Raw genomic sequence first — 18,462 nt, 5'->3', positions numbered from 1 at the left:
TACTTTGGGAACGCTTTTCATCCGGACGTGAATATACTGCCCCCTAGCCTAGAGAGGTTAAAGTAGCCACCCTTTGCCTTTGACAGCTTTGCACACCCTTGGCATTCTCTCAACCAGCTTCACGAGGTAGTCACCTGGAATGCATTTCAATTAACAGGTGTGCCTTAAGTTAATTTGTGGAATTTTGTTCCTCAATGCGTTTGAGCCAGTCAGTTGTGTTGTGACAAGGTAGGGGTGGTATATCAAAGAAAAAACTTTTCGGTTAAAGACCAAGTCCATATTATGGCAAGAACAGCTCAAATAAGCAAAGAAAAATTACAGTCCATTACTTTAAGATATGAAGGTCAGTCAATCTGGACAATTTCAAGAACTTTGCAACTCTTAAAGTGCAGTCGCAAAACCATCAAGCTCTATGATGATACTGGCTCTCATGAGGACCGCCACAGGAAAGGAAGACCCAGAGTTACCTCTACTGCAGAGGATAAGCATGAATCAGGCCTTCATGGTCAAATTGCTGCAAAGAAACCACTACTAAAGGACACTAATAAGAAGAGACTTGCTTGGGCCAAGAAACACGAGCAATGCACATTAGACCGGTGGAAATCTGTCCTTTGGTCTGATGAGTCAATTTTAGATTTTTGGTTCCAACCGCTGTGTCTTTGTGAGATACAGAGTAGATGAAAGGATGATCTCCGCATGTGTGGTAACCACCTGAAGCATGGAGGAGGTATGGGGGTATTTTGCTGGTGACACTGTAAGTGATTTTATTTAGAATTCAAGGCACACTTAACTAGCATGGCTACCACAGTATTCTGCAGTGATATGCCGTCCCATCTGATTTGGCTTAGTGGGACTATCATTTGTTTTTCTACAGGACAATAACCCAACACACTTCCAGGCTGTATAAGGGCTATTTGACCAAGAAGGAGAGTGATGGAGTGCTGCCTCAGATGAGCTGGCCTCCACAATCATTTGACCTCAACCCAATTGAGATGAGTTGGACCTTAGAGTGAAGGACAAGCAGCCAACATGTGCTCAGCATATGTGGGAAGTCCTTCAAGACTGTTGGAAAAGCATTCCAGGTGAAGCTGGTTGAGAGAATGCCAAAGCTGTTATCAAGGCAAAGGGTGGCTATTTGAAGAATCTCAAATATAAAATATATTTTGATTTGCTTAACACTTTTGGTTACTACATGATTCCATATGTGTTTGTAGTTTTGATGTCTTCACTATTATTCTACAATGTAGAAAATAGTCAAATTAAAGAAAAACCCTTGACTGAGTAGTTGTGTCAACTTTTGACTGGTACTCTACATTCTGTGGTTTACAAACTGGACTAAAAGCTGAGAGTGTTTTTGTGACTTGGTGGTCTGAGCAGGCTGCCTTGGATCTGTTTCCCAGCATGTCAAAAAGAGACTGAGCTGGAGCAGCAGCCATTTTGGAACGTATGTTTTATCATGGCAAGCTCAATGTTTACGTAATGCAGCAGCGTTAAAACTCTTATTCTATCACTCTGATCCTTATCTTTGTGTGCTCTGCAAATTCACAGGGATTAGGAAAACGCATTCACAGAACACAATTTACTTCAGAGGAAACAACATGAAGGGGGGATAATGATAGATTAACCATATGCACCACTTCAACAGATCAGTTTCAGGGAGGTGTTAGGAATAGAAGTGAATCATGGCATTTGATTTTCCCTGGACAGCTAAATTGTGTGTTTGTGTGTCTATCTCTGGAAATGCCTTGTCTGTTTTGATAGTGTGATCATCTGTGATTTTCCACACACACACACACACACACACACACACACAGCCCTATTTTTATTCCCGTTTAGCTTCATGCCACATATCTTGGCAGCGAAGGGGACCTCCCATCGAACACATGAGCCGGAGTCTGTTCCACATGTACAAATACCACTACCACCCAAAGAAAACACTTGACTTCATTGAAAAAGTGGTTACAAGCCGAAATCAATAGTGTCTTAAGGGAAGGGCCCTCATCTTGAGAATGGAAAAGCGTGTGTGTGAAAGAAAGACCATAGTAAAGTTAGACCCTTTCTTACTGGAATAACAGCAGCAGATCGACAAATCTGTGAGTTTTATAGGAATATCTTGGCTCCCACCCGCTAATGAAATGAAAGAGCTGTTGATCTACTGTGTAATGACTAAATCAGTCGTCCTATAATGACATAGTCCATAACATTAATAGTTGGGTCTTTGTTTCAGCTACTATGAAAAAAGATCACATTCAATATGAATGCAGTTGTTGTTCATTATGAACCTTCTAAAAAGTATTTTATTGAAACTAGAGCCGTGTCAGTGTGTCCCTCACTCTGCTGTCATCAACCTCTTATCTCACCTTCATCGTCTGGCTGGAATTCTCTACTTACATTCATTCAGTTTAAAGTCCTGGTTTAGTTCTGTGCTGTCCTAAATTTAAATCCGACTCTTTAGAATCCATTTTAAATGGAGAGGGATGGCAGCCACTTTGCCAGTGCCAATAAACTTTAATTCTCTGAAGCAGAATTTCTCACACCAATGAGTTGTTGGCCAGGCCCATTGATTTGAGAGGACCATGTCAGAAAGAGAGAAGCATAGGATGGTTGTTGCCTTGTGCAGAGAGGGAGTCATTAAACCAGCCCTGCGAAGGCTTAGGTTATTGGAGTTATTTAATGGCTCTAATGCCTTGATACCGATGTATAATAAAGTATGGCTATTGGCTATGGCCTCTAGGGCAAAAGAGCACCTGCTAAGGCGTGCAGACTCAGAGAGGGGGGGTGGGGGGAATCCAGTGTAGTTCCTATCTCTGCCACATGGTGGGGCTAGGAGTCACCCCCACCTGTCCCCAGAGAATCTGAAAGGTTTTTAGTTACAGTATGTTTTGTAGTGGTGGAGAAGTAGCCTGGCTGACTTGACCCATGGGGTCAACAAGACGAGTGGAGAAGAGACTTAGATTTTCATTTTACAGGTAGGCTTTGTCTAACCCCTTACACTTGGCCTATAGGGATAAATTGAAATATTTATTACAGAGGAAATATGGAAGCATATGCATAACCATGCTCTCCTAACTGTCCCAATGAGGAACTAGAGCAAGCACACTTTTGGAACACAGCCCTGCATCCCCGTCTTTACACAATTACTGTTGGCGCAATCCGAAAACAATCTTATTATATAACGCAATCTGAGTCAGGTGGGCATAATTTGAAAGCTTGTTCTATTGCCAACTTGACTAGCTAAGTTATAAAATACGATCTTAGTGTCAGGCTTTCGCAAGGCAATTCAGAGAAGCAGATCGTAATAGAATGCAGTCATGAGTCCATTCATGTGTGATCCATGGCAAATTTTCTTAGCAAACAGGCTCGTTCTGTTCAGGACAACCCAGAGTATAACGGCATGTCATCTTGTAACTGTACATCAGACATAGTGATCATAAATGGTGACACTGTATATTACATGTGCTTTATGATATGGAAATGTGAAGTGCACATTTGGACTCATAGGTGTTTGGCATGTTTGTATGACATCAAAGCGGTATTTATTATAATCCTCAACTTATCTTTCAAAATATATAGAGCCCTTGTAATTTACAGCATTTCCTTCACCCAGACCTAAGACAATGTTGCCAAATTAGCCGGAGGATGGGGGCAACTTCTTGATGTGTGCGGTACTCAAGTTCAGAACGGCTGTCAGTCAAAACCCATACGGAGCTGTGAAGCGCAGAACCTGGGGCGGCAGGGTAGCAGAGCCGGGGCGGCAGGGTAGCCTAGTGGTTAGAGCGTTGGACTAGTAACTGGAAGGTTGCAAGTTCAAACCCCCGAGCTGACAAGGTACAAATCTGTCGTTCTGCCCCTGAACTGCCATTAGGCAGTCATTGAAAATAATAATTTGTTCTTAACAGAATTGCCTAGTTAAATAAAGGTAAAATGTAAAAAAAAATACAAATAAAAAATGTATAGCATGTACAGACACTGCGTTCCAATTCCTGTGCTTATTTAAATCCAAATCTTTCATTTTTCAACCAGTATACGATTGGAAAAGACTACAGACAAACAATATTTGGGCTTCAATTATGTTGACTGACTGGTTGTGATGTCTCTCCCTCTCTTCCACAGGTCTCTGAACACGCTGAACTGTCCTGGATCCTAGGCTGTCTTACCAGTATGCCCAGACTCAGACATCTGCCTCAGTGGAAGGTACAGAACGGCTTGGGAATGCTGTGGACTTTGAAATACAGTGGTAGAACCACTGAATGAGTTTACTTGGGGACAAATCATGAGTTTTTGTAAATTATACATTGATTTCAATGGGAGAATTGTGCTGCGCTCAGTAAATGGGAGAATTGTGCTGATGCGTACAATTATTTAGTCAAGTTACAAATGGTGGAAAGGTCGATGCTTTTCTTCCATCTTCCTCCATTTTCAGCTTCCTGACTATTGTTTTAGTCCTGTTTGTTTCTCATACCTCACCTGCCAGATCTGTTTTATCGTTCTCATAATGACAGTGATTTCCCTGGCCACATGCAGTTTTACTAGGATGCCAGAGGGAAGGAAGGGACAGCCAGCAGTGTTCTGGTTCTACTCAGAAAACACCTTTTGTTTACTCAACAGATGAGTTCATGTCAAACGTGGCAGAAAATGTCCCTTGAATTCAGCCATGTTGGGTTTGTGGGAGCACTCTTCACTCGTAAAGAGAAAATGCCTTCTTAAAAATAACCCAACATGTTTTTCTTTTCTTGTTCCCTCTCTCCCCCTCCTTTTATTTCTCTTCCTGCTCTCTCTCTCCCCCTCTCTTTCTATCCCCTCTCCCCAGATGAAGAGTAAACAGAGGAATGAGGGGAGTGTGGGGCTGTACACTTACCCCGTCCTGCAGGCTGCAGATATTCTCCTCTACAAGTGAGCTCAGTCTCTACAGTACCACATTGTGTGTTGCTGCTGCCTCAAATGAATAAAATATTTAAGACAACGTTTAGTAAGTTTGAGTTTTCTCCTTTATGTTCTGACAGGTCCACTCACGTCCCAGTAGGAGAAGATCAGGTTCAACATCTGGAGCTGGCTCAGGACCTGGCCCGCATCTTCAACAACACCTATGGAGACTTCTTCCCTGAGCCACGTGCTCTGCTCAGTAAGTCAGCACACTGTATGATCATTGGTTATATTTGCAGGCAGAGGACTCAACATTTCTCTCGCTCTCGCTCTCTGTTTCTCATACACGTCCAGATGCAAATATATAAACATACAGAAAGACACATGGTCAGCATGTTCTACTGATGGAGGCTGACAGAAAGACACATTGCCAGCATGTTCTACTGATGGAGACTGACAAAGACACATGGCCAGCATGTTCTACTGATGGAGCATGATAGAAAGACACATGGCCAGCATGTTCTACGGATGGAGACTGACAAAGACACATTGGCAGCATGTTCTACTGATGGAGCATGATAGAAAGACACATGGCCAGCATGTTCTACTGATGGAGCATGACAGAAATGCACATGGCCAGTATGTTCTACAGATGGAGACTGACAGAAAGACACATGGCCAGCACGTTCTACGGATGGAGACTGACAGAAAGACACATGGCCAGCATGTTCTACTGATGGAGACTGACAGAAAGACACATGGCCAGCATGTTCTACTGATGGAGGCAGACAGAAAGACACATGGCCAGCATGTTCTACTGATGGAGGCAGACAGAAAGACACATGGCCAGCATGTTCTACTGATGGAGACTGACAGAAAGACACATGGCCAGCATGTTCTACGGTTGGAGACTGACAGAAAGACACATGGCCAGCATGTTCTACTGATGGAGACTGACAACGCCACATGGCCAGCATGTTCTACTGATGGAGGCTGACAGAAAGGCACATGGCCAGCATGTTCTACGGATGGAGACTGACAAAGACGCATGGCCAGCATGTTCTACTGATGGAGCATGATAGAAAGACACATGGCCAGCATGTTCTACTGAGAGCATGATAGAAAGACACATGGCCAGCATGTTCTACTGATGGAGACTGACAGAAAGACACATGGCCAGCATGTTCTACTGATGGAGACTGACAGAAAGACACATGGCCAGCATGTTCTACTGATGGAGACTGACAGAATGACACATGGTCAGCATGTTCTACGGATGGAGACTGACAGAATGACACATGGCCAGCATGTTCTACTGATGGAGACTGACAGAAAGACACATGGCCAGCATGTTCTACTGATGGAGACTGACAGAATGACACATGGCCAGCATGTTCTACTGATGGAGACTGACAGAAAGACACATGGCCAGCATGTTCTACTGATGGAGACTGACAGAGACACATGGCCAGCATCTTCTGCTGATGGAGGCTGACAAAAAGACACATGGCCAGCATGTTCTACTGATGGAGACTGACAGAAAGACACATGGACAGCATGATATACTGATGGAGACTGACAGAAAGACACATGGCCAGCATGTTCTACTGATGGAGGCTGACAGAAAGACACATGGCCAGCATGTTCTACTGATGGAGACTGACAGAAAGACACATGGCCAGCATGTTCTACTGATGGAGCATGATAGAAAGACACATGGCCAGCATGTTCTACTGATGGAGATTGACAAAATGACACATGGCCAGCATGTTATACTGATGGAGACTGACAGAAAGACACATGGCCAGCATGTTCTACGGATGGAGACTGACAAAGACACATGGCCAGCATGTTCTACTGATGGAGCATGATAGAAAGACACATGGCCAGCATGTTCTACTGATGGAGACTGACAGAAAGACACATGGCCATCATGTTCTACTGATGGAGGCTGACAGAAAGACACATGGCCATCATGTTCTACTGATGGAGGCTGACAGAAAGACACATGGCCAGCATGTTCTACTGATGGAGACTGACAGAAAGACACATGGCCAGCATGTTCTACTGATGGAGCATGATAGAAAGACACATGGCCAGCATGTTCTACTGATGGAGATTGACAAAATGACACATGGCCAGCATGTTATACTGATGGAGACTGACAAAGACACATGGCCAGCATGTTCTACTGATGGAGGCTGACAGAAAGACACATGGCCAGCATGTTCTACGGATGGAGACTGACAAAGACACATGGCCAGCATGTTCTACTGATGGAGCATGATAAAAAGACACATGGCCAGCATGTTCTACTGATGGAGCATGATAGAAAGACACATGGCCAGCATGTTCTACTGATGGAGACTGATAGACACATGGCCAGCATGTTCTACTGATGGAGACTGACAGAAAGACACATGGCCAGCATGTTCCACTGATGGAGCATGACAGACACATGGCCAGCATGTTCTACTGATGGAGACTGACAGAAAGACACATGGCCAGCATGTTCTACGGATGGAGCCTGACAGAAAGACACATGGCCAGCATCTTCTGCTGATGGAGGCTGACAGAAAGACACATGGCCAGCATGTTCTACAGATGGAGACTGACAGACACATGGCCAACATGTTCTACTGATGGAGACTGACAGAAAGACACATGGCCAGCATGTTCTACGGATGGACACTGACAGAAAGACACATGGCCAGCATGTTCTACTGATGGACACTGACAGAAAGACACATGGCCAGCATCTTCTGCTGATGGAGGCTGACAGAAAGACACATGGCCAGCATGTTCTACAGATGGAGACTGACAGAAAGACACATGGCCAGCATGTTCTACTGATGGAGCCTGACAGAAAGACACATGGCCAGCATCTTCTGCTGATGGAGGCTGACAGAAAGACACATGGCCAGCATGTTCTACAGATGGAGACTGACAGAAAGGCACATGGCCAGCATGTTCTACTGATGGAGCCTGACAAAGACACATGGCCAGCATGTTCTACTGATGGAGACTGACAGAAAGACACATGGCCAGCATGTTCTACTGATGGAGCATGACAGAAAGGCACATGGCCAGCATGTTCTACTGATGGAGCCTGACAAAGACACATGGCCAGCATCTTCTGCTGATGGAGGCTGACAGAAAGACACATGGCCAGCATGTTCTACTGATGGAGCATGACAGAAAGGCACATGGCCAGCATGTTCTACTGATGGAGCCTGACAGAAAGACACATGGCCAGCATGTTCTACTGATGGAGACTGACAGAAAGACACATGGCCAGCATGTTCTACTGATGGAGACTGACAGAAAGACACATGGCCAGCATGTTCTACTGATGGAGACTGACAGAAAGACACATGGCCAGCATGTTCTACTGATGGAGACTGACAGAAAGACACATGGCCAGCATGTTCTCCATCCTTATGGCCATCGTAAGAGCATAAGATGTAACCAACCATGTGTGTAATGGGGCTTTGATTAAAGGACTGTTCCTGTCATCTTATCTGAGAACTAGAGTGATAATCAAACATTTTTTGGGGGGGGTGCTCTGTCCTCAAGATGACTTGGTGTGTGTGTTGATGCTGTGTGTGTTGAGATGAATAGATGTGTGTGTATTACAGGGGTTGTCAGCAGTTTGACACCTGTCAATCATCAGCTGCATCTTTGAAACCAAATCAAAGATGTCCTCTTAAATCACCCTGAAACTAAGAGCTTATCAGGATATGGACCCTCACACCCCCTCTTCACCCTCTATTACCACCCCCCATGCACACTGACTTCTCTGCTCACCGCATACTGCCAGGACCTGGTTCTTATAGTGACATGATTCAAAAGGGATTCATTTGAAGCAAGGATATTATGCATACATCCACTTTTAATAAGAGGCTATAGCCATATCGCTGCCTAACACAACCCAGCCTTAACAAGACCTATTCTCTTTCATCCCAATCAGGCTCCACGCGGAAGGTGAAATCCCTCCGTGACCCCTCCTCCAAGATGTCCAAATCAGACCCCCAGAAGATGGCCACTGTCAACCTCACTGACTCTCCCGACGACATCGTCCTCAAGATCCGCCGCTCCGTCACAGACTTCACCTCTGAGGTGACATTTGACCCTGAGGTTCGTCCGGGCGTGTCCAACCTGGTGCTGATTCATGCGGCAGTGGCGGGGTGCACGGTAGAGGAGGCAGTAGGGTGGGCCAAGGGGCTGGACACGGGAAAGTACAAACAGCTGGTAGCGGAGGCCGTGGTGCAGCGGCTCACACCAATCAGGGAGGAGATTGAGAGGCTGAGGGGGGACAGGGGGCACCTGGAGAGGCTGCTGGCCCACGGAGCCCAGAGGGCCAGGGAGCTGGCTGCTCCTGTACTCAAGGAGGTCCGCCACAGGGTAGGCTTCTGCTGAGAGGAAAAGGGGGGGATCAAATTGCCTGTTTTCTATGGTTTGTCAATGAATGAATTTAATTTACTTCTGAATAATCCCAATCCAGAAAGTGTGTGTATGTGTGACTGGAAGGTTGGCTATGGTGCTTGACTATGGGTTGTCATTTATGAGGCTCTGTAACTTGTTTCATATTGCTGATAATGCTTTTTTTTATTTATTTAAAGAATAAATATGTGCAGTATGCTCTGTGGGTTTCTCAAGCTCTATCACACACAATACACACACACCTTCCCTTCATGGCCTTCGTCAGACAGTCTGGGTAGTGAGTAGGCTAATGCCCTGTCAATAGTAGGCATTCTGCCTGTTCAGTTATGGGGTCTGGTCTATAGAAGGAGAAGGAACATGGAGAAGAAGAGCTCAGCCTCACTGTGATACTTGGATAGACTAACCTGCGATCCGGACTGCTTAGGATAATATTTTTACACTCTGTGGTTTATCCTGATATTTTCTCCCACAGTCCTGGTGATGAAAAACAAACCCTCTGTGGGAGCTGGACAAATATGGCAGAAAATAGTCTATTCATAATAGCCAATAATAGCCTACAATGACTAAGGAGTAGGCTACCAAATTTAATTTAATACATGAAATATATTTATATATTCAAGGATCTTTCAGTATAAAACGTATAATATATTTTATAAGATCATTTTCATGTAATCTTATCTAGCATGAGAAATAAAAATGGGTTTATTCAAATTTCTAATGTTTTTACGAAGGAGGTCGACTTGATTTTGTATTTTTAGTTTACCTCTGCTGAATCTCCTCTCGGATTTATATTTGATCCAGATGTCATCTGTGCCCGGAATATGTCCTGGTTTGTAGGCCTATCCGATAGTTGTGTTAAATGGAGTGTATGCCCAATTTGTCCATAGGAAAAGCTGTATTGTATCTCGATGGTATAGGCTAAAAACTCATAGGAAAATAGCCTGAACCTCCAAAGCTGCTGAAATACTCTGAAAGGACGGAAAGGCACTTTAATCCGCAACACAAGTAGCCGGACTCAGGCTACTTTATGAAGTGTTAGATGAATTTCATTAAAATAGAAAACAGTAATGGAGGCAAATGCAGGTTCAAGTATTTAGTATTAATCGTATTTGACACTAAAAACAAACATTGAGGTTTTGTATTCATGTTTTATTTTAAATTGTTGGACTTTTGTACTATAATAGTTGGCTAATTGATTTAGGCTAATAAGTACTGTTCCTAGGCCGTCATTGAAAATAAGAATTTGTTCTTAACTGACTTGCCTAAAGGTAAAATAAATAAATAAATACGCCAATGGGTTTCACAGCCCTATAATAATGATGATATATCACCTTTAAAAGGGGTTTATTTTACGGGGTATAACATGTTGTGCAAAGTGGTATAGGAGAGTCTGACAAATAACCCCTAATTTGAGTTCAGTCTTCGCCAATGAGAACCAAGAGGGGCCTAGCTTTGTTCTTCATGAAATAAAGGTAAGATGACTGGGAAAGCCCTTGATTCGAGGCTGTAATAATATATCCTGTAGAAAACCATCCATCCATCTCCAGAACAGGATGGATCAACAAGTGATTCAAATTACTGGTTTGCATCCTTAAAAGGATAGTTGTGTTTTGCTGCATAACACACATTATTTGTCTACCATTTGTCTACTCATTGTCAGGTTATTAGATACAGTATATAAGCTTCAGTAATAACAGAACACCATGGTTGTAATAACACTTAAAACAGGTAGTTTGTAAATGTGTAGAATGTGTTTGTTTTGGGTCCACACTGGTAAATTACCTTACAGTGCCTGGATTCAATTAGTTTTTTCCCCCTCATCAATCTACACACAATACCCAATAATGACAAAGCAAAAACAGGGTTTTACGTTTTCTTTGCTAATTTATATAAAATAACAAATGGAAATATTACACTTAGATAAGACTTCTCCCAAAGCCACTTTTGTGTTGTCTTGGCTGTATGCTTAGGGTCGTTGTGCTGTTGGAAGGCGAACCTTAGCCTGGGGCAGACATTTTAAGCGCTCTGGAGCAGGATTTCAAGGATCTCTCTGAACTTTGCTCCGTTCATCTTTTCCTCAATCCTGACTCCCTGCCCCATTCCCTGCCACTGAAAAAGATCCCTGCAGCATGATGCTGCCACCATGCTTCACCATACGGATGGTGCCACGTTACCTCCAGACGTGACGCTTGGCATTCAGGCCAAAGAGTTCAATCTTGGTTTAATCAGACCAGAAAATCTTGTTTCTCATGGTCATGAGTCTTTAGGTGCCTTTTGGCAAACTCTAAGTAGGCTGTCATGTGCCTTTTACTGAGGAATGGCTTCAGTCTGACCACGACCATAAAGTCCTGATTGGTGGAGTGCTGCAGAGATGGTTGTCCTTCTGGAAAGTTCTCCCATCTCCACAGAGGAACTCTGGAGCACTGTCAGATTGGCCATTGGGTTCTTGGTCACCTCCCTGACCCAAGACCCCTCTCCCCCGATTGTTCGGTTTGGCAGGGTGGCCAGCTCTAGGAATAGACTTTGTGTTTCCAACATCTTCCATTTAAGAATAATGGAGGCCACTGTGTTCTTGGGGACCTTCAAAACTAAAGACATTTTTTGGTACTCTTCCCCAGATCTGTGCCTCGAGAAAATTCTGTCTCTGAGCTCTACAGGCAATTCTTTCGACCTCATTGCTTGGTTTTTGCTCTGACATGCACGGTCAACAGTGGGACCTCATGTAGACCAATGTGTACCTTTCCAAATCATGTCCAATCAACTGAATTCACCATAGGTGGACTCCAATCAAGTTATAGAAACATGATGATCAATGGAAACAGGATGCATCTGAGTTCAATTTAGACTCATAGCAAAAGGTCTGAATAGTTATTTATTTTTTTATTTTTTTTCAATACATTTACTAACATTATCAAAAATGTTTTGTCATTACAGGGTATTGTGTGTAGTAGATTGATTGAGGAAAACATTTACTTAATCAATTTTAGAATAAGTCTGTAACAATGTGGAAATATCAAGGGGTCTGAATACTTCCCGAAGGCCACTGTATGTAAATGACAGTCACAGAGGATTTTCTTCTGAATAACTGGTCAGGGCATAACACTTTCCATTCAGCTTCAGGCAACTTGGATGTAAAGGCTTGATCACACCTGCTGTGACTACCTCTATCTATCATGCCCATTGATTTATCTCGTAAGCACCAATGTAATTACACCCAACACAATGTTGAAAAACAGAATGCTTACCACCACGAGATCACATAATTGGAAATGAGCTGGGACCAGTGTAGCATAAGAAAGTGAAAGCTGGGACTCTAACCAGGGCTCATACGTGGCAAAGTGAGCTCTAACGGCTGTTGCCATGAAAGCCTAGTAGGCCTCTGGGCAGAGGTGGTAGGACTACAATGCTGGCATATGCCTAAGTATATAACATGATTGACACAACTATAATAATCATCATGAAACAGCCTTGGAAGTGCCATAAGTGTAAGCTAACATAATTCATTATTTTACATTAACCTGTTTAACCCTTTGGTGCGTACGATCACATATTTGTGATCATTGTTGACTGGTCCTTGCAGCGTACCATCACAAATGTGATTTGAACAGTAGCAACAGAAGGTATAGTTGAAGTCAGAAGTTTACATACACCTTAGCTAAATACATTTAAACTCAATTTTTCACAATTCCTGACATTTAATCCTAGTAAAATTCCATGTCTTAGGTCAGGATCACCACTTTATTTTAAGAATGTGAAATGTCAGAATAATAGTGGAGAGAATTATTTATTTCAGCTTTTATTTCTTTCATCACATTCCCAGTGGGTCAGAAGTTTACATACTCAATTAGTATTTGGTAGCATTGCCTTTAAATGGTTTAACTTGGTTCAAATGTTTCGGGTAGCTTTCCACAAGCTTCCCACAATAAGTTGGGTGAATTTTAACCCATTTCTCCTGACAGAGCTGGTGTAACTGAGTCAGGTTTGTAGGCCTCCTTGCTCGCACACGCTTTTTTTAGTTCTGCCCACAAAGTTTCTACAGGATTGAATTCAGGGCTTTGTGATGGCCACTCCAATGCCCTGACTTTGTTGTCCTTAAGCCATTTTGCCATGACTTTGGAAGTATGCTTGGGGTCATTGTCCATTTGGACATAACGATGGTCATTATGGCCAAACAGTTATATTTTATTTAATCAGATTAGAGGACATTTCTCCAAAAAGTATGATCTTTGTCCCCATGTGCAGTTGCAAACCGTAGTCTGGCTTTTTTATGGCGGTTTGGGAGCAGTTGCTTCTTCCTTGCTGAGCGGCCTTTCAGGTTATGTCGATATAGGACTCGTTTTACTGTGGATATAGATAACTTTATACCTGTTTCCTACAGCATCTTTACAAGGTCCTTTGCTGTTGTTCTGGGATTGATTTGTACTTTTCGCATCAAAGTACGTTAATCTCTAGGAGACAGAATGTGTCTACGTCCTGAGTGGTATGACGGCTGTGTGGTCCCATTGTGTTTATAGTTGTGTAATATTGTTTGTACAGATGAACATGGTACCTTCAGGTGTTTGGAAATTGCTCCCAAGGATGAACCAGACTTGTGGAGGTCTACAATTCTTCTTTTGATGTCTTGGCTGATTTCTTTTGATTTTCTCATGATGTCAAGCAAAGAGGTACTGAATTTGAAGGTAGGCCTTGAAATACATCCACAGGTACACTTCCAGTTGACTCAAATGATGTCAATTAGCCTATCAGAAGCTTCTAAAGCCATGATATAATTTCTGGAATTTTCCAAGCTGTTTAAAGGCACAGTCAACTTAGTGTATTTAAACTTCTGACCCACTGGAATTGTGATACAGTGAATTATAAGTGAAATAATCTGTCTGTAAAAAATCGTTGGGTAGGGATATCCTTGTCTCATCGCGCACCAGCGACTCCTGTGGCGGGCCGGGCGCAGTGCGCGCTAGCCAAGGTTGCCAGGTGCACAGTGTTTCCTCCAACACATTGGTGCGGCTGGCTTCCGGGTTGGATGCGCGCTGTGTTAAGAAGCAGTGCGGCTTGGTTGGGTTGTGTATCGGAGGACGCATGACTGTCAACATTCGTCTCTCCCGAGCTCGTATGGGAGTTGTAGCGATGAGACAAGATAGTAGATACTAAAACAATTGGATACCACGAAAAAGGGGTAAAGATAAAATATATATATATTTTTTAAAGAGCCACTATAACGATGATTGACACTTGTGTTTTTCTGTTGCACTTTAGAAAACTGATATTTCAGTCTTGGAGCTGTTTCCTGACCGATTTCACGTTTGGTTAATGATGTTTGTCCCCCATGAAACACTGTAAACTTGGATTTTACTTCCTCAAAATAACCCAAAAACTCAAATCTGTAATTTTTACATTTTTGCCACGGATGTTTTAGTTTCACAACTGTACATCTAACTAAGGTGTTTGGTGCGGTATTTCTCAAGTAAAAAAATGCTCAATGTCTTGTCTTATGTAAACAAAGTCGGAGCTGCTGGAAAGGACTGTCTCATTGTCTATGCGCTTGGATAGAGCGCATCACTGCAGCTGTTCACCCCATGTTAGTGGTTAAATGGACATTGTCAAATCAAAACTCAACCTTAATTTATCCGTTGTGATGCATGGATGTTCCAAACTCAGTTTTAAACCAGACTGACTTCATGACAAATTATCCTATTTACACATTGTAGTCAATTATGACATTAGATTAACTGTTTCTGACTCAAATTGATGCCATAGGCATTCGTTGCTTTTTACAGACAGTCCTCTTTAAGGCTAATTTCATCATTAGAACCTTCAAGTGGTGATTTTAGCATATAAATCTTGGTGGGGCAAAAAAATAATTAAGTGGGATGCATGCCAGCAAAGCCACTACACCACACAACACTAAACAATACATTAATTGAACTATAACGGCGACAAACTGTGCCCATAAACTGTTAGGGCCTACATAAAGCTGTCCCAACAGCAGTCCGAACATCTTCCTATCAGCGGAATCTTGTCTGGCAGCGAAACAGTTCATTCAGCCTCATTTACTGCCTCTTTAAAAAACATAGCTGATATAGCTGACTTGCTTAAACAAATGTTGTTGCTAATGAAAATTGAGATGAACAAACTATGGCATAAGGGGACGACAAGCGGATAAGAGGCAATCCATCATTTCGATTAAGAGAATAATGAGCAAGCTACGACGGACGTAGTCAATATAACTATTTGTTTAGCACTTTTGAAATGTACAGCGACAGAATTCAGAACATGGTTATTACAGTTTTCTCCCTGTACACCAAGTCAGAACTGTAGTATAAATGAAGGGGGCATATAAGCACACAATGAAAGCTCTTACAATATTCAATGATGACATTTCTCTAAAACTGGTTATAGGCTACATGTGCACCACCAAGTCAGAACAGTGGGTGAAATTAAGAGGGGTAAATAGACCAAATTATTAGGGTGAGGTCCATGGGCTACTAACATCTTACTACATAACATACCCTTATGTATACTGTAGCTAATAAAGGAATACTATCTCCCTGGCATATTACATCCTTTATGCAGCAGCATACAATGCATGTTTGGACTCACCTTGTTGTGCTGTGCTCACATGAAAGGAAGATGGTGCGGCGGTCCTTCGTGGGCAAATTTTGTCATCAAAGTCTGGCATTCTCTGGATTTATGGGGCTTTCAAAACAACTGGGATCTCTGGGGGAAAAAACAAGGTTGAATCATGATGATGCCATTGATCTTCAGTTCGTAGCTCTAGAAAGAGGCTGGATTTACTATTCCGAGTTAGATGACCGTTCAAAACATATTTTCCCAGTCAGAGCTTGTTTATTGCGGCACAAATCATGCTTCATTGACAACATGGACAATGTTGAATGTTTATCATTTTAAACTTGGAAAAGAGCCCCTTAATCCCAGATTTGGGACCACACAGCCACTGTCACCGATTCCTTCCAAACCACTCATTGTTGAATTTGCTATTTCCAACTTGTTGTGTAATGTTTGTCCTATGGTTGATGAGTACCGATATGTTCTATCTATAATTTCTCTTCATTATTTATCTTCATATGACAAGGATTAAAAAGGATTTTCCAATAGATTGTCGACTTGATTCATGATGACTGCTAGCTAAGATTTTGAAAGTATGATGTTGATATGATCAGTCCAATCAAAGCTACTGTACATATAACGTGGCCATTTTATCTGTGGCCAATGACCTTGAGCCTTCTTGGATGAGCACTTCTAACGTATATCTATGGCAGCACCAAAGGGGCTAGAATTTTCGAGGTGTCCCCTTAGACTTCGAGGTGACGTTATATCCCCATGAGTGACAGAACACTGAGCCAATCACAGCGCAATGCTCCTTATTTTCTGCTGGCTTGCCCCACCACCACAGAAAGCACTGTGCTAGGCTGAACCCCCTGCATTTGTGCCGCCATAATCAAGAAAACAAAATAGACCATGTTTGTATGCGGCTTTATTAGTCAATTACATATGTTTTTACATTATTCGCAAACTGATATGTGACACATATTAATGCCAAAATAACATGCAAAACAGGCAAGCCCCCAAAAAATTTGTGCAAAAAATTTGGGACTCAAAACAGGTGGAGCAGAGCTGAATGACGGGTCACCACCAGAACCTTCATAGGATCATCTTAAATCTCTGAGCTGTTTCGCAAAACCATCGTTATTAATGTTGCACTTGAAAACACTCAATCTAACGCCTGCCTCAGAGCAGTCGTAGAACAGCAAGAACCTAGTGCTTCCTTATAGGTTTTCTTTCTTCACTGCTGCATCAATTTATACACAAACATCTCTGCTAAAAATAGAATCACATAGTTTATCCGTCTCTGTGTTACTGCTGATAACTTCATAACTAAGTTCACTACAAATACAAAGTTTCCAATGTCTTTGCAATTGATACGAACAAGCAATGTGCGAAAATATGATTCAAATGAGCAGAGATGACTGCATTAATATATTAAAAGTCTGCTATGCATATTTCAATCATGTTGAAATACATTTTATGTTCAATCAACTGAGTTCTGTAATTTGTCTCAATATATTTCATGATGTGTAGCCTGGCATATGCGCAATGATGTGCCACATCTGTGATTTAGTGAATTGTTATTGGGTAAGCATTAGAATAAGCACCTCAATATTTAGTGGTAATACCAGCCGCCCACTGGGCACAGTTCAATGTCTGGTTTTGATTTACATTTGGTTGAGTTGTCAACTAATGTGTAATCAACAAAAAATGTACTATGTCATTGGACTTAGGTTAAAAGTTTTGGGGTAAAATACGAAATTCTCTTACTTGCAGGGAGATCCTTGAAGATTGATGTCGAAGTGGACTTCTATCCATGTCCAGAGGACATCGGAAAATGCCTTCAAAACCGGCCACTAGGGGCAAAAGTGAGCGCTATTACCATCAAGTAGGCTTGGGTTTTGCTAGGATGTTGTGGATCGGATGGTGGATGGGCGTACACCCATGACTCCGGATCACTGGTTTTACTTTTTTGGTTTTAACCCTATCCCTATCCCTATCACAATCTTTAACTCTTACCTTAACCATTCGGAATGAGTGCCTGAACTTAACCCTTAATTTAACTTTTACATTTGGATAAATGGAAGATACAAAGCAGCAGGAGCAACAAAAACTTCGCAATTTGACGTTTAGAGAATGTGGATGAATGTATAATTCTGCGGTGACTTTGAGAGCTTGTTGCTGGATGAGTTTTTGCAAATCCAATTAGTTTTCTATGTAGTTTCAAAGTCATCATATTGATTTTTTGGGGTTGAAATGACATCATTCAACCAGTTGTGGCCCAGTGGGTGATCCGTCGTCAGTATTGTGAAATAATTATAATATTAAGGTAAGATTTGAATGGAAAAAGCTGATCTGAGAGCAGAGCTCGATTTCTTTCCTTAGGGACAGTTCTCTGTGTGGTGTTTTGGGAAACGCATGTTACATCTTCGGCTGTTTAAAAAAAAAGTATTTCACCTTTATGTAACTAGGCAAGTCAGTTAATAACAAATTCTTATTTACAAAGGCAAAAGGCCTCCTGCGGGGACAGGGGCTGTGATAAAACACACATAACGACATGAGAGACACCACAACACTGCATAAAGAGAGACC

At 42.3% G+C, this 18,462-nt stretch overlaps 1 protein-coding gene across 2 annotated transcripts in view; it reads left to right on the top strand.

Moving 5' to 3' along the window:
• The window catches only part of LOC118371541 (tryptophan--tRNA ligase, mitochondrial-like), a 71,956-nt gene extending 62,452 nt beyond the window's left edge, over positions 1-9,504 (top strand). For both annotated transcript variants that reach the window (XM_052493424.1, XM_035757011.1), the window contains exons 3-6: positions 4,114-4,194; positions 4,811-4,893; positions 5,004-5,122; positions 8,834-9,504. In XM_052493424.1, the coding sequence (XP_052349384.1) occupies positions 4,114-4,194; positions 4,811-4,893; positions 5,004-5,122; positions 8,834-9,282 (732 nt within the window). In that variant the 3' untranslated portion in view covers positions 9,283-9,504. The remainder of the gene's footprint in view (positions 1-4,113; positions 4,195-4,810; positions 4,894-5,003; positions 5,123-8,833) is intronic.
• Positions 9,505-18,462: the final 8,958 nt, after the last annotated feature.

The sequence above is a fragment of the Oncorhynchus keta genome, chromosome 34, assembly GCF_023373465.1.
Source record: "Oncorhynchus keta strain PuntledgeMale-10-30-2019 chromosome 34, Oket_V2, whole genome shotgun sequence".
Lineage (NCBI taxonomy): Eukaryota > Metazoa > Chordata > Actinopteri > Salmoniformes > Salmonidae > Oncorhynchus > Oncorhynchus keta.
Note: the sequence above shows the minus strand (reverse complement) of the source record. Positions and strands in the feature narration are given on the sequence as shown.